At 34.7% G+C, this 16,982-nt stretch overlaps 1 protein-coding gene across 5 annotated transcripts in view; it reads left to right on the top strand.

The window, feature by feature from the left end:
* MANEA (mannosidase endo-alpha) overlaps positions 1-16,982 on the top strand; it is a 78,473-nt gene that overhangs the window by 40,085 nt on the left and 21,406 nt on the right. For all 5 annotated transcript variants that reach the window (XM_069077221.1, XM_069077224.1, XM_069077222.1 and 2 more), the window contains one exon: positions 15,016-15,125. In XM_069077221.1, coding sequence (XP_068933322.1) covers positions 15,016-15,125 — 110 coding nt within the window. The remainder of the gene's footprint in view (positions 1-15,015; positions 15,126-16,982) is intronic.

Below are 16,982 nucleotides of genomic sequence, written 5' to 3'. Positions count from 1 at the left end.
GACTCCAAGCGGAACATTGCTTAAAGTAATGATGGTTTATTATATTTTCAAGCATTTTTTTTTTACCTAAAAGAAAAGGGGAAATATAGTAAGGGGTGCAGTCTTTAGGTAGTGATGATAAATTATAGTATTGACTTTTTATCCCAAATGTGCTTTTTATTTTTTTTTAATTCCAAACTTAACAAACATCAAATAAAGTAAACATTTACATATATATTGTAGAACAAAAGGAGATTACATATGAAATTGTGATTATTATTTAGGGCTTGATTTTCTATTTACATATGCAATAAATTCAGCAATTAATATTCAGTTCTTCCTACTTAGCTTTGGTTCCTTCTGGCCTTTATTTCTATTGTCTTCTCTCTGTCTCTGTCTCTCTCTCTCTCTCTTTCTCTCTCTCTCTCTCTCCCTCGTTCCCTCCCTCTCTCTTTTATTTTATTTTATTCTTTTTGAGAAAGGAAGGGATCCTATTCCTGTGCCTCTCCACTCCTCATCACTTTGTGTTGTTGGTGGGGAGGTAGAACCTTTCTAACAAGTATGCATAGTCAAGCAAAACAAATCCCCACATTGGCCATGTCCCAAAATGCATGTCTCATTTGTTTATTCATTCCATTGGTTTTCTGTCAGGAGTAATGTATTGATAGAAATAGCATATATAGCATACACTTTGTCTTCGCTACTCTCAAATTGTGGATAGTCATATTGATCAGTGTTTTTAAAACTATGAAAGTTGGTTTTGTTTTGTTTTTTTACAGCGTTTCTTATATGTTTGTCTCAGTTCAGCTCACTTCACTCTGTATCAGTTCATAAAAGTTTTCGCAGGTTTCCATAGGATCTCAATAATCCATTGCTATGAATTATCAAGAATTAATGCTGTTTCTTTCAGTAATTTCACAATTAACTAATTTGTGGGTTTATTGTGTATCGAGTTCCTCCTCATTTTGTATAATAGCATTTCTACCACATAACGAGAGACTTGGGAATAATTGTTTAACTACTATTCCCTCAAGCTGTATTATTTGGAGTCTTTCTTTTTCACTGCCAAGCAAGTATATACTAAATTCAATTATAGTCTCCCTATTTCCGCTTCCTTTCTCCTGTCATTTCTTAGTCCCTAACTGATTATAACCATCATTCTAATGAAACTCTCCAAGGTTACTTGTTACAGATCTTTTCCTTATACTTCTTAGCAATGTTTTGTGGTTTGTTTGTTTTGGGGGTTTTTTGGTACCCCACCCCATTTTTCTCCTGCTTTTAGGAACACTCCTTAGTCTTCTTTGCTATTTTGTCATTTATTGTCAGCCCCTTAAGCATAGGTATCCCTAAGCCTCTATCCTAGACCCTTTTCCCCTCTCTCTATATATATTCTTTCCCTTGGTAATTGCATTAGCATTCAGTGGTTTAATTATCACCTCTGCAGATGACTCCCAAATCTCTATAGCCACTTCTGAATTTTGCCTTAAGTTCCTGGATAGCTCTACCTATGGCATGACATTGTCTCCTGAATTCATGATATTTTAGGTCCATAGGGATAAATGAAAATAAAAGCATTGCATAATTTCTTCTACCCATTTTATTTCTTACCATTTGAGAGCAAACTCTTGTCTAAATAGTGATTTTGTTGTCAATCAGTGTTTTTTATAACAAGAAGTGAAAGAACACATGAACAAAATTTAAATATTCAAGTAATATATTTAAGACTATTTATCTGCTGAAGGTCTAGAGGTAGGAGATGCTTCAATTGTCCAACTCTGCATCTTGAGATGGTCCTCCAGTAGCTGTCTAGATGGATATTTGCAGTATCAGATGAAGTTATGGGAGTGCAGCAATAAAGAAGGCCCCAGACTTTTCCTTCTTCGATATATCTTTGATGTGCATTAAGGAAGCTTTACTAGTGTCATGTGCTTCCCAGGGCTTCTCAGTCAACTCTCAGTTAAAAAGGAACTAATTTGTTTCTTTTGCTCCCAGATCTACTTTTTGAAATCTTTGAGAATTGTAATTTATTAGAGGAGTTGGGAAAGATGAAGGAGAGAGAAGAGGAAGTGAGGAGAGAGTCTAACAGACTGTGTGGCTGACTGTAAATTATTGTACCTGCTTTTGTGGATCACTATTAACTCCAAGAAACTTTCACAGAGCCCATAGCTTCCTTCACAAAGACTGAGATTCCAAAAGACAAAAGTTCTCTTAGACTTAAGGCCTTAAATTCTAACTAAACCTTAATGTCTTGAGCCAGTCTCCTGATTTAAAAGTATTCTGTGATTCAGTAAACAGTTTAACATTTATTCAGAGGGTTTCATTCAATCACATATTGGAGGAATATCCATGAAAGTAGTAGGTCATTTCCTGAGGGCTGCAATAGACCCTACAGCACTCTTACCAAATTTGTCTAAAATGGTACTAAGGTAGCCTTGTATAGAATTGGACTTGGAATCTAAGGAATTGAGTTTGAATCGTAATTACTAACAGTGATGCCTTTGTCAGGCTCGTCTTCCTTTATAGGTCTCAATTTCCTCCTCTCTAAAACACAGGACTTAGATGGTCTTTAAGGTTCCTATAAATCAAGCAGAAAATCAATAAGTATTAAGATTCTACAGGCATAAGAGATACACATGTGACATGCTCTACATGCCCGTCTTTTTCTCTGAATTCTCCCCTCCTGCAGTCCTCCCTGTTTGTGGGGAGGGTACTATCATCCTCCTGTTCTCCCAGGTTCATCACGGAAGAGTCATCCTTAATTCTTTCTTCTGACTCAGTGCTTCACCCAGCACCATCCTGCTCCTCTGTGAAGCTTTACCTTATGTCCTCAGTTGTTAATATTCCTTCCTCAAATTACCATACATTTATTTGCATGTATAAATATTTCATCTCCCTAGTAGAGTTAAAATTCCTTCAGTAGAAAGAGATTGCTTCTTTTTACTCTTTATATCTCCAGTGCTTAGAACAATATCTTGCACATAATATAGGCTATTAAATTTTTGTTAACCTCTTGAACAAGATGCTAATTTTCAGCAGCATTATCAGCCCTTTGATAACAAGCACAATGGTTTATGGGATTTTCTTCCTGTCTTTCCAATCACCTAGCATAGTTAATTGCACTCAGTAAATATTTGACTGATTTGTTGGTTAAGGGGAAATAAAAACAGTCAACATTGCTTCTCATTAGTGAAGGTTAACCTCATTGGGAAAAAGGATAAAATGACCTCTAGGGCTAAAATTGATTCCTAAGTGTGATAGTCTATAATACTATAGGGTATTATTATATATCTCCAATCTATAATTGTTAAAATTAGAGAAGCTAGAGATATGTTACCTTAACCCCAAGACTTCATTCTATTTTTCACTTAGAAATTTTATGCCAGGGAATTTTTCTAACTCTTCCAATCTAAGAAAACTTTACAGCACTTGAGTACAATAGTAAATCAGTAAATTTCACTAGAATTATAAAGTAGCCAAGGGAGCTAATTAACAAGTGAATACAATTAAAATAGATTGCATAAGGTCTAGAAAAAGGCTATTTCTCAGTCTTAGACCAAATAAAACTTTTATAACAATATAGAAAGTATTTCATAGGTATTTATTTGTTTTTAGCAAAAAGTGTTGAATCTTTGGAAAATATTAAATATGCTATTATAAAAAAGGAACAGAGGAAATGTTTATTTTTTCCCATTATTGATAAATGTGAGCATGTTCAAAGGGGGACAGTGAGGAAGAGAAAGAGACTTGTCAACTGCATTATTTCAAGATTTGTTAAAGAGTCTGGGGATGTATGACCTGGAAAAGAGAAGGCTTAGGAAGAATGTGATGACTATTTTCAGTCTTAAGGACTTAAAAGGATTGTCATACAGAAAAAAAATAACTCTGCTTGACTTGGCTTCAGAGTATAGAAGAAAGACTAATGGGTAAAATTTGCAGAAGCAGTTTTCAGCTCTGGATGTGAAAATAAAACCTTTCCAACTGTAATGTTAAGGGAATTTGAAGACCTTCCCTGCCTCTTCATAGGCCTATGTGATCACGTGGAGCCCATAGTGGGAGGAGGTTGCCAAACAGGTGAAGCAGGAAGGGTGGAGCAGGAAAAGGTGGAGTTCTGAGACAGAGCTGGGGGAGAGAGAGAGGTGGCAGAGCAGAGGAGAACAGCTAGCAGGAGTGAGAGAAGGAGTGATTTTGCCTAAGGGTACTTGTTTTGTGGGGAGGCCTAACTGAGGGAAGACTTGGAATGTTTGTATTCTCTTTAGTGGTGATGTGTATGGACTTTGTCTTAAAAAAACACTTAGTGTATTGGTGCTTCCTGCATTGGCAATGTGCATAGACTTCTTTGTTACTTTGGTGGATTTGGCTTACTAGTGTTTGATGTCTTCCTTTCATCTTCAAGGAAGAAAGTCTGTTATTATCTTGCAGTTCAAGCCTGGGAATATAGTTGCATATTCATAGCAGCTACTGTGGGTATCACCTTGGCAAAAGCCTAACCAAGGTATCTAAAAGAAGAATTGGTGCCCCATCCCTGGGAAGGTATATAAGCAGACTCTGGATAATCCACAGGGATGCCATAGGGAAGGTTCATGTTCAGGCATATGTTTGATTAGATGGCCTCTGAGGTCTTTTCCAATTCTTGTGATCCTTGGTTGTAACCCAAGCTCTTTTGCCTTCCAGAAAATTGTATTCCACTGCCTCTGCTCTTTCAGTGTAGAGGCTGCCAAATCCTATGCAATCCTCACTGTGGACCCTCGATATTTGAATTGTTTCTTTCTGGCCGCTTGAAGTATTTTCTCTTTTATCTGGTAGTTCTGGAGTTTGGCCACAACATTTCGAGGACTTTTCAGTTTGGGATCTCTTTCAGCAGGTGTCTGGTGGATTCTCTCGATTTCTGTTTTACCCTCGGGTTCTAGTATCTCAGGGCAGTTTTCCTTAACGAGCTCTTGGAGAATGTTGTCCAGGCTCATTTTTTCATCATAATTTTCTGGTAGGCCTATGATTCTCATATTATCTCTCCTGGATCTGTTTTCCAGATCAGTTATTTTTTCTTTGAGGTATTTTACCTCTTTTTTCTAATTTTTCATTCTTGTTGTTTTGCTTGACTAATTCTTGGTTCCTCATAGAGTTATTTGTTTCCATTTGGTTAATTCTAGTTTTTGGCAAATCATTTTCCTTGGTTAATTTTTGAAGCTCCTTTTCCATATCATACACTTTTCTTTTTAGAGAGATGTTTTCCTCATTATAATGTTTTTCTAATTCTGCTATTTTCGTTTTGAGAGAATTATTCATTTTGTCTTCTATCTCTCTCATTTTGTTTTCAAAGTTCCTTTTGATCTCATCTAGGAGAGCCTTCTGTGCTTGGGACCCATTCCCTGTTGAAGTTTCAGCTTTGGGTGTGGAGTCCACATTGTCTCTCTCTGAGGTTGGTTCCTCCTTCTGAGGATAGTAGGACTCCAGAGTCTTTGTCTTTGTAGTCTGCTTTCTACCCATTTTGGGGCAGGGTCCTAGCCATGCCCTTCCTCTAGGATCCCAAGCCTTTACTGTAGAGGGTTTTGCCCTGGGGCAAGAGTTACTATGTTTTCAGGGTCAGAGGGGGGGTTTGGAACAAGTGAGGTTCACTCTGTCATCCTAGTCTTTGGAGGTCCTGAAAGGGGCTTTTTAAAAAAATTTCTGGGCTATGAAGTGGTAGCCTGTAAGGGTTATGGGATTTAAAGATCTTCCATGCCCCGTTGGACTTGCTGACGTAGCAGGAAGGGGCGGAGCAAGAGGAAGCGGAAGCCAAGCTAGCGTTCTTTCGGTGGCTGGCGGTGGTGGTGACGGCGGCAGCAGCAGAGGCAGTGGCAGCGCGAAGCCTTTTTTTTTGAGTTAGAACTGCTAAGGACTTTCTGCTAAGTACTCCTACTGAGGACTGCCAGGGGCCGGAGCTGCTGGGAGTGCGCTTCCAGGACGCTGGGTGGTTGCTGTGCGTGGGGAGAGGAGGACCTTTGCCTGAGGTAGCCTGTTCTGTTTTAAAGGCTTGAAAATGTGGGTGCTTTCTACTTTATCTACCTGTGCCAATGTCATAACTACTCTGATGGCTTTCACTTTCTGGTTTTGGGACTCAGTCTTTTGGTATCTTAATAAATTTTCTAGTTTATTTCCTCATATGGCAAACATGACGTATTTTCTAATGGATAATTATATCAGCATATTTTTAATCTCTATAGGCATTGTGAATATGGCATTGCTGATACATAGCCCCAGGAGTGTTTGCTGTCCAGGACAGGGGCCCCTGTATTTGCTTCTTACCTTGCTCTTTCCAGTCCCAGCCCTTTGGTGACAGGCCTGGTTGTGGACCTTGTGGTTGGTGGGAAGACTTGCCCTTCGAGTTGATCAGGCCCCTTCCGGGCCTGGCTCTGCCGGCCGCGCCTTCCAGGCCTGCCCCTGCGTCTGCTGGCCTCACTGCTCCTTCCCTGCCTGCCCTGCCCCTGCGTCTGCCAGCCACGCCATGCTGGTCTTTTCCAATTCTTAAAAGGCTGTAGCCATATGATTCAGACTTAATGTCTAGTAAGACATTTTATGTGATCTTGTGATATATTTAGATTTATTTTCTTTGAGTTCCTTTTTGATACCTCAGAGATGTTTTAATTTGTATTTCTCTATAATATGTAGTGAATATATGACTATAGATAGCTTGGATTATTTCTTCTGAAAATTACCTGTTCATATCCTTTAGTCATTTATAAATTGGTAAAGGACTTGAGGTCTTATAGATTTGGCTCATTTTTTCTGTATATTTGGAAATTGGAGACTTTATCAAAGAAACTTGTAAACATTTTTTCCTAGTTTCCTGCTTTTTTTCTAATCTTGGCTGCATTAATTTGTTTCTGCAGAAACTTTTTTTATTTAAATTAATAAAAATTATTAATTTTTTATCCTATGATCCTCTCTGTTTCTTATTTTTTGTCATAAATCCTTTGCTTATCTTTAGATCTGACAGGTAAAGTTTTCCATGATCCCATAATTTGCTTATGATATCATTGTTTATGTCTAAATCATGTACCTATTTTGACCTTGTCTTGGCATTTGGTATGAGATATTGGTCTATTCTGAACTGCTTCCCAGTTTTCCCAGCATTTTTAAAAGATTAATTTATTTAGTTTTCAACATTTACTTTTATAGGATTTTGAGTTCTAAATTTTTCCCCCTCTTCCCTAATGGCATGCAGGCTGATATAGGCTATACATCTATAATTATATTAAACATATTTCCATATTAGTCATGTTGTGAAAGAAGAATCATAACAAAAGGGAAAAATCATGAGGAAGAAAAAAGAGAGAAAATAGTATCCTTCCATCTGCATTTAGACTCCATAGTTCATTTTCTAGATATGGATATAGCATTTTCCATCATGAGTCTTTTGGAGTTGTCTTAGATCATTTATTTCATTACTGAGAACTAGGTTTATAAAAGTTGGACATCACACAATGTTGCTGTTACTGTGTATAATGTTCTTCTGGATTTGCTCACTTCATTCAGCATCAGTTCATATAAGTCTTTCCAGGTTTTTCTGAAATCCACCTGCTCATCATTTCTTATGGAACAATAGTATTTATTCATATATCATAACTTGTTCAGCCATTCCTCAAATGAGAGGCATCCCCTCGATTTCCAATTCTTGGTTGCCACAAAAAGAGTTACTATAAATATTTTTGTACATATGAATCAGTTTCCCTTTTTTATTTCTTTGGGATACAAACCTAGTAGTGGTATTGCTAGATCAAAGGGTATGAGTTTTTTAGCCATTGCTCTCCAGAATGGTTGAATCAGTTCACAACTCTACCAACAATGCATTAGAGTTCCATTTTCCCCAAGTGTTCTCCAACATTTGTCATTTTCCTGTTTTGTCATGTTAGCCAATCTGATAAATGTAATGTGGTACATCAGAATTGTTTCAGTTTGCATTTCTATTAATTAATAGTGCTTTAGAACATTTTTTCATGTGACTATAGTTAGCTTTAATTTCTTCATCTGAAAACTGCTTATACATATCCTTTGACCATTTATCAATTGGGGAATTACATTCTTATAAATTTATCTCAGTTGTCTATATATTTTAGAAATGAGGTGTTTATCAGGGACACTGGCTATAAAAATTGTTTCCCAGCTTTCTGCATCCTTTCTAACCTTGATTGCATTGGCTTTGTTTGTACAAAAACTTTTTTTTTTAAGCAATTGGGGTTAAGTAACTTCCTCAAGGTTATACGGCCAGTTATTTCTGGGTGTGGTGCTAAGTATCTGAGCCTGGATTTGATCCCCCAGGTCATCCCAACACTGGGGGCTGGTGCCCTTACTCGCTGAGCAACCTGGCCGCCCCTTTTTTAGGTTTTTGTTTTTGTTTTGTTTAAGCAATTGGGGTTAAGTAACTTGCTCAAGGTTACATGGCCAGGTGTTTCTGGGTGGGTGCTAAGTGTCTGAGCCCGGATTGGATCCCAGGTCATCCCGACTCTGGGGCCGGTGCTCTTACTCGCTCTGCTACCTGGCCGTCCCTGTACAAAATCTTTTAAATTTCATGCAATCAAAATTATCTATTTTGCATTTCGTAATGTTCTCTATCTCTTGTTTTGTCATAAATTCTTCCCTTCTCCATAGATCTGACAGGTAAACTATTCCTTGCTCTCCTAATTTGCTTATAGTCTTACCCTTTTATGTCTAAATCATGTACCTGTTTTGACCCTATCTTGATAAATAGTGTAAGATGTTGGTCTATGCCTGGTTTCTGTCATACTGTTTTCTAGTTTTCCCAACAGTTTTTGTTAAATATTGAGTTCTTATCCCAGAAGCTGGAGTCTTTAGATTTATCAAACAGTAGATCACTATAATCATTGACTACTGTGTCTCATGTACCTAACCTATTCCACACATCCACCACTGTATTTCTTAGCCAGTGCCAAATAGTTTTCATCACTGCTGCTTTATAATACATTTTTTATATCCAGTATGGGTAGACCACCTTACCTTGCATTTCTTTTCAGTATTTCCCTTGATATTCTGGATCTTTTGTTCTTCCAGATGATTTTCTTATTTTTTCTAGTTCCATGAAATAGTTTTTTGGTAGTTTGATGGGTATGGCACTGAATAAATTAATTTAGGTAGTATTGTCATTTTTATTATATAGACTCAGTGTACCCATGAACAATTAGTATTTTTCCAGTTGTTTAGATCTGACTTTATGTGAAAAGTGTTTTGTAATTGTGTTCATATAATTCCTGAGTTTCTCAGGTAGACTCTAGTATTTTATGTTGTCTGCAGTTCCTTTAAATGGAATTTCTTTTTCTATCTTACTTTTTACTGGACTTTGTTGGTAATATATTGAAATGCTGATAATTTATTAATGTCTTTATTTTATATCCTGCAACTTTGCCAAAGTTGTTCATCATTTCAGCTAATTTTTTAGTTGATTCCCTAAGATTCTCTTAAATATATCATCCTATGATCTGCAGAGAGTGGTAGTTTTATTTCCTTATTGCCTTCTAATTTCTTCAATTCTTTTTCTTATTTTTTCTTATTGCTGTAGTTTGCATTACTAGTACAATATTGAAAGATAGTCATGACAATGAACATTGTTGCTTTACCACTGATTGTATTGGAACAGCTTCCAGCTTTTTTTCAAATAGAGATAATGCTTGTTGATAGTTTAAATAGATACTACTTATCAGTTTAAGGAAAGTTCCACTTATTCCCATGCTTTATAGTGTTTAATAGGAATGAATATTGTATTTTGTCAAAAGCTTTGTCTGCATCTATTGAGATAATCATATTATTTTTGTTGCATTTGTTATTGATATGGTTAGTTATGCTGATAGTTTTCCTAATATTGGGCCAGTCCTGCCTTTCTATCATAAATCCCACCTGGTCATAGTGTGTGACCTTCCTGATATATTGCTGTATTACTATATATATATATATTTTTTTTTTTTCTTGTGCTATGTTTCTGTAATCTCCTTGCTTACATTTTATTTAAAATTTTTGCATCAATATCCATTAGGGAAATTGGTCTGTAGTTTTCTTTCTCTATTTTGGCTCTTCCTAATTTAGGTGTAAGCACTTTATTTATATCATAAAAGTAATTTGGTTAAGACCCAATCTATTTTTTCAAATACTTTATATAGTATTAGAATTAATTGTTCTTTAATTATTTGGCAGAATTTGATTATAAATACATCTGGCCCTGGGGATTTTTTTTTCTTAAGGAGTTCATTGATGGCTTATTCAATTTTTATTTCTAGGATAAAGTTAGGTATTCTATTTCCTGTTTATCTATGCAATTTATGTATTTTTCAAATATTTATCCATTTCACTTAGACTGTCGGTTTTACTGGCATATAATTGTTCAAAATAACTCCCAAATCATTGCTTTAATTTCTTCTTCAGTGGTGATGAATTCACCTTTTTCATTTTTTATATTAGTAATTTTTCTTTGTCTCTTTTTAATCAACAGTTTATCAGTTTTATTGTTTTTATTTTTTACTTTTACTTTTATTGATTTCTCCTTTGATTTTCAGAATTTCTAATCTGATGTTTAACTGGGGATTTTTAATTTGCTTTTTTTCTAGGTTTTTTTTTCTGCATGCGTAATTTATTTATCTGTTCTTTCTCTAGTTTATTGATATAAGCATTCAGAAATATAAATTTTGCCATAAGTACTACTTTGGCCACATCCCATAAATTTTGGTATGTTGCCTTATTGTTGTTATTCTCTTTAATGAAATTTTTTGTTTCTCTAATTTTTTCTTTATAGATATTTTCTCTATGAACCAGTTCAGATGTGTGAGGTTCAAATGTTGGGCATCTTCCTTGTGCCTCTTTTATATGAGATAATTTTCCCTGTTCTTTCTCTCCCCCCTCCCCCCATTATCACAGTACATCCTTTTCTTCTCATCCCTCAACTTTTTATATTGTGCCATGATAGCTCATACACATGTAGATTTCTTCTGACTACCATAAAAATAATAATAAATTTCTTAGGAGTTATACGTGTCATATCCCCATATAGAAATGTTAACAGTTTAGCATTATTGAGTCCCTTGGGAATTCTCTTTCATTTGTGCTTTTTTTTGCTTCCCTTGAGTCTTGTGTTTAAAAATCAGTCTGATTTTCTGTTTAGCTCTGGTCTTTTCTTCAGGAATGCTTGAAAGTCTTCTATTTCATTAAATATCCATTCTTCCCTTAGAGGATTGTACTCAGTTTTACTGAGTAGGTTATTCTTGGTGGTTATCCCAGCTCCTTTGCTTTCCAAAATACCATATTACAAGATTTCTGCTCCTTTAATGTGAACTCAGCTAACTCTTGTGTGATCCTGACTGTGACTACACTATATTGTTATGATTTCTTCTAGCTGCTTGCAATACTTTTGCCTTGACCTTAGAGCTCTAGAATTTGACTATAATGTTTCTAGGGGTTTTCATCTTGGGATTTCTTTCAGGAAGTGATCAGTGGATTCTTTCAATTTCTGTTTTACCCTCTGCTTCCGAGCTATTAGAGCAGTTTTCCTTGATAATTTCTTGAATTATGATGTCTGTGTTTTTTTGTGTGTGATCATGGCTTTGGGTTTATCAAATAATAACCAGGTTACTGAATTTGATTGCTTCTGACCTTCTGTTTCAAAGCAGAACAAAACCCTATACTAGCCATGTCTATATATATTTTATTCTGCATCTTGAGTGCATTACCTCTCTGTAAGGTAGGATAGTTGCCATGCTTCTTCATTGACTCAATGTAGTTCTCATTCATCATTTCATTAATCAGAGTTCTTAAATATTTTTAAAAATAATTATTCAATTGATATCATTTGAGTTAATAGAATCAACGAACACTAGTAGTGTAATACACAAATAAAAACAGAAATAATTATATATGAAACTATCACAATACTCTATAGCATGTCTTTGCCCCATTATGAACTTCTGTGTATAAATATTTCACTAATGCTAATTTCTTTCATTTCTTTTCTTTTTGGAGACCATTTTATCACTATCTACCAATCTTCATCTTTCCTACATGCCCTCACTATTTTTTTCTTTTATTAATTTTCCCCTCCTATCATCTCTCTTCTCCAGTAGGAAAGGGAAGAGGGATGAAAAACAAAACCTCATTACATATATTCATAGATGGCAAAAACAAATTCCTACATTTCCCATGTCCAGAAACATATGTTTCTATTCTTTATGTTTATCACCTCTCTGTTTGGGAAAGAGTGGTGTGTTTCAACATCATGCTTTTATACTCATTTATCACTGCATTGGCCAGAGTTCTAAAGCCTTTCAGTATTTTTCATAATGTTATTTTATGAAATTATTTCCTAGTTCTGCCTATTTTTGATATGTATCAGTTCATTGGTCTTTCCATTCTTCTCTGAAACTGTTCATGCCATCATTCTTTATGGCACAATAATATCCCAGTAGATTCATATATAACAGGTTGTTTAGCCATTCCCCAGTTTATGGGCACTCCCTTTGTTACTAAAATTTTTTACTACAACAAAAAATTCATATATTTGTACAGATAGATCTTCTTTCTTTGATTTCTTTGGAATATGGATCAGTAGTGGAAGATGCTGCATTGGGTCAAAGAGTAATTTAGGGGGCACTGTTTAGTAATTTGAGGGACACACTTTCAAATTGCTTTCCAGAATAACTGAAACAATTTACAGCTCCCCCAGTAGTACACTAGTGTGCCTGATTTAACACAGCTACTCCAACATTTGTCCTTCTCCTCTTGTCATCTTTGTCAGTGTGATATATGTGAGATGGAATCATTTCTCTTTAATTTTCATTTCTCTAATTATTAGTGATTTAGAACATCTTTCATAGATTTGTAGATAGTTTTTTTTTTAACCTTTGCAATCTACATGTTCATTTCCTTTTGACATTCTTGTCTTTCAAAGTTCCATTTCTTAACAAATGTTATTAGTGTATAAATTCTCTCCTGGTTCTGCTTATTTTATGCTTCATCAGTTCACACAAGTCTTCCCAAGTTTCTTTGAAACTATCCCTTTTATCACTTCCTACAACATAATTATTTCTCATTTTCTCTAAACATAATATTTTTCTTGGTTCTCATAAAAAGTCTAGAAAACTGTTTTCCTCATTCAAAGAATCTACCTTGTTCTACCATCATTGGGCTGCATATATTTCAGAAAGCAGTGTTTAGGAACTTTACAATACTTCAAATGGAAGATTCCAACTCATAGTTCTCAATCACATGCCTCTTAACATGCTCTCACAGTTAGGTTGTATGCTATGATGTTTTTGCATCACCCATAAACCTCGACAGCATTGCTGCCAGAGTAGATTTCCATTTTCCTTGACTGCTTTGACATTTGGCAAGAATAGTTTATTCAGGGTATTCAGCTTAGGAAGAAACTTGATAAGATCAATTGAAGCAGAGTAAGTAGTAATTTATTCTTGTCAGTTTTTCTTGAAGGATTTTTCTTTCCTTGTTTTTCATTGTGCATTATCCCAAGAAAGCCAAGCTACAATAAAATAATTTTATTTAAAGTGATCATAATATTTAGAGTAATTTAATGTCAATTTCAAGTTTATAACTTCATGTACTTTGGGGTACCAAATACAACTAATCATTTATTAGTTTTTTATAAAAGTATATTGATAAATTTCTAATGAATGTACTCTAAATCTTTAACTAAATGAAGATAAGCTTATATTTCTAAATAATATCAAAGGAACTTTTCTACTACACATATTTATAGATATCCCTTAGATTTCAGAGTAAATTAATAACACTTAGGCCATTGTTTTACACTTGTGCCACATCCTCTCAAAACATAATGGAAAGTCAACTTTTTTTTTCCAAAATTAAGCCTCAAGACTTGTAAAGAAACAAAGATGCTTTCCTGAAGTTGATGCTATTTTTTTTTTAAAACCCATAAATTGGAATTAAAACAGTAAAAATTTTAATAGCTGTAATCTATAGGTCTGAGTTCTGGGGATTGAGAACAGATGGTGACAGAAGCCACAACATAGTAGCAAAAAGAATTTTGAAGCAACAGAAAAACTAGATATGGTTGAGTTTGTGCTACTGTCAGCAAGGGGAGACCCCAGTAACATTCCTCTGAAGGAACTGACTGTATGATGAACTCCCAGCATCATGTGTTTGATCTGAGTAGAAACCTCACTTAATTAGGCCATAGGAGTAGTACTTGTTATATGAATGACATTAAGTTCCTTAGTAACCCACTCAGTAATGGGATCTTAGACAATAAATGTCACCTAGTAGATTTGGATGTTATATGAAAATATTATATGATTATTGAATTATATAATAAATATTACATAATGGGAGTTAGCAGACAGAGTGTTCTGTTGGCTATCTTCAAGAAGAGGTCACTGACTTGGGAAACAGATCTTTTGTTCATTCTGTTTTTACATAAATTCTTTAGAGAATTCCCTCTCTAATCAGAATAAGGAGTCATAAGAAGACATCTACTCTGATCCCTTAGATCAGAGAGATGGATAGTAAGCTGTTTCAGACTAACCTGAACTTCTTATGATCGTTTCTTAGTTCTCGTTTTTTTTTTTTTACTTCTCAGCAGCTCTAACCATGGCAATCACCATCTTCTCCTTGATTCTTTCCATGTCTTTTTTTTTTCATGTCTTTTTTAAAGTGTTTTGCACCTAAAGTATATTCACTGAATGCTGTTAATAAGACAGTGAAGCATCATCATATGAAAATACATTTCTTTTTAAAAGTAAATTATTGCAAATGACTTTAAATAATATCAGGTAATTCAACCTGCATTTTTAACTAATTAAACTTTAATTAAAGATCTTTAATATGTAATCCATACAACACCTATTAGTGGATGTTTTCCTTTCTTAAAGTCATATTCTACGTGAAGACTGATCTTCTAGTATTGCTTTCAAAATAGCATTTCCTCTTCAATGTTAATTAGTAAACTATTAAAAGAAATGACTACTTTCAATTTATGTAGTACTTACTGTCTTCCCTTTCTCTCTGTTTTTTTTCCCCTATGTCTCTTAGGTGTGGTAGCCCTGTCATGGTACCCACGTGGCTCAGCTGATAATAATGGGGAATCTACAGATGAGTTGGTGCCTGCCATTCTGGATCATGCTCATAAATATAATCTGAAGGTATTTTTCACCAAGATTTAGTTAAGTAATTATTTTGAATAAGCAAGATAATAATTGTAGTCCAGGAAGTAGATAAATTATATAGCTATTTCAATTAGAATCTTGATTTATATAGCAAAATGTGACTATATCTTTTTAGTGCAAATGTATTCTTTTCATATGGAAATATAATTTGGAGCTAAATTTTACATATCAGGGTTTTTTCAAACATGTATTTAAGATCATTAATGTTTTTCCAAATAACTTCTGCATGAATTTATGTTCTTATGGACAATCACAAACATTTTAGCAACAAACTGGATGCAAATGAATAAATAATGAAAATTTGACTTTGTTATGGGGATTGAAGGGCAGCTAGGCTGCACAGTGGATATAGTACAGGCCTGGGATTAGGAAGTCATCTTCCTGAGTTCAAATCTAGCCTCAGACACTTAGTTGATGTGTGACCCTGGAAAAGTCACTTCACCCTGCTTATCTCAGTTCTTCATCTATAAAGTAAACTTGAGAAGGAAATGGCAAACTACTTCAGTATTTTTGCCAAGAAAAGTTCAAATGTAGTCATACAAAGAGTTGTACAGGACTGAAACTATTGAAATTATGGGGGTCAGAAATAGAAATTGATTTAGATGTTTTGTCCTTTAAACTGTAAAAATTGTTTATATACATTCCTTAAGATTTTTGACACTTTTTTAATATCAAAAGAAAATTAACTTCCATAAAAATAGGAAAATTATGTTTCCAGTTAGCATCATTTTTCACTCAAATGATCTTTACATGCCTAACTTGATGACTTATACACATTACTAATGTTTGAACGCCCAGAAGTATGTATAGGAGAGAGATTATTGACTTACAGGGTATGTGTGTGTGTGTGTATACATACACACATGCATATAAGCATATACTCGTTCATATATGTATATACACAAATGTATATGCGTGAATGTATATATTAATTTTACATTATATATAAATATATAGCTACCTTTCATTAGTTATTTTTCTTTATAATCCTATGTATTTTATTTTATGCTTTTAAAACATTCTGAGACAACCTGGTATGACCTTGGGCAAGTCACTTAACTACAAATGCCCTCCAAAAAGCAAAATAATAATAAAACTAAAATACAGAATCAGAAGAGATTATTTAAGAAAATATTGATAAAATAGGCAGATTCTGCCATATTTTAAGAAATAATAGTAGTTAACATTCATATAGACCCTGTTATTTGCCAAGCACTGTGCTGAGTGCTTTACAAGTATTGCCTCATTTGATCCTAACAACAACCCTAGGAGGTAGGTGCTATTATTTCCATAGTTGAAGAAACTGAGGCAAAAAGGTTTAATGACTTGTCCAAGGCCACAAAAGAATACTTCACAGAAGTAGTAAAACCAATCACTCAATCAACAAGAATTTTAAGCACCTCTTATGTGCCAGACATGTACTTTGTGTTGTGTGCAAATCATAAATGAGACCATCTTTATCCTCAAGGAACTTAGATTCTAAGGGTGAGAACATCATGTACACATTCAAGTACATACAAAAGAAAACATATGTAAAGTAAATATAAGATAATGGAAGAGCACTAGTAAGTGGGAGAATCAGGAAAACCATATGTATGCTTTGAAGAAAATTAGAAACTGATGCTTGGAGAAAGAGTCAAAGGTAAAGAGGGAGGGTGTATTCTGGGCATTGGGGAGAAACCTATGCAGAGGTTCAAAGATAAGAAATCAACTAGCATATATAATGAACATCAAGAAAGCTATTTTGACTGGACCATAAAGTTCATAAATCAGAGTAATATATAGAAAGCCTAGAAAGGTGAGTTGAGTAGGATTGGGAAGGATTTTAAATGC

This window comes from Petaurus breviceps, unplaced genomic scaffold (genome assembly GCF_028583685.1).
Source record: "Petaurus breviceps papuanus isolate PSGF00001 unplaced genomic scaffold, PetGlider_PUasm1.0 90977, whole genome shotgun sequence".
NCBI lineage: Eukaryota > Metazoa > Chordata > Mammalia > Diprotodontia > Petauridae > Petaurus > Petaurus breviceps.
Note: the sequence above shows the minus strand (reverse complement) of the source record. Positions and strands in the feature narration are given on the sequence as shown.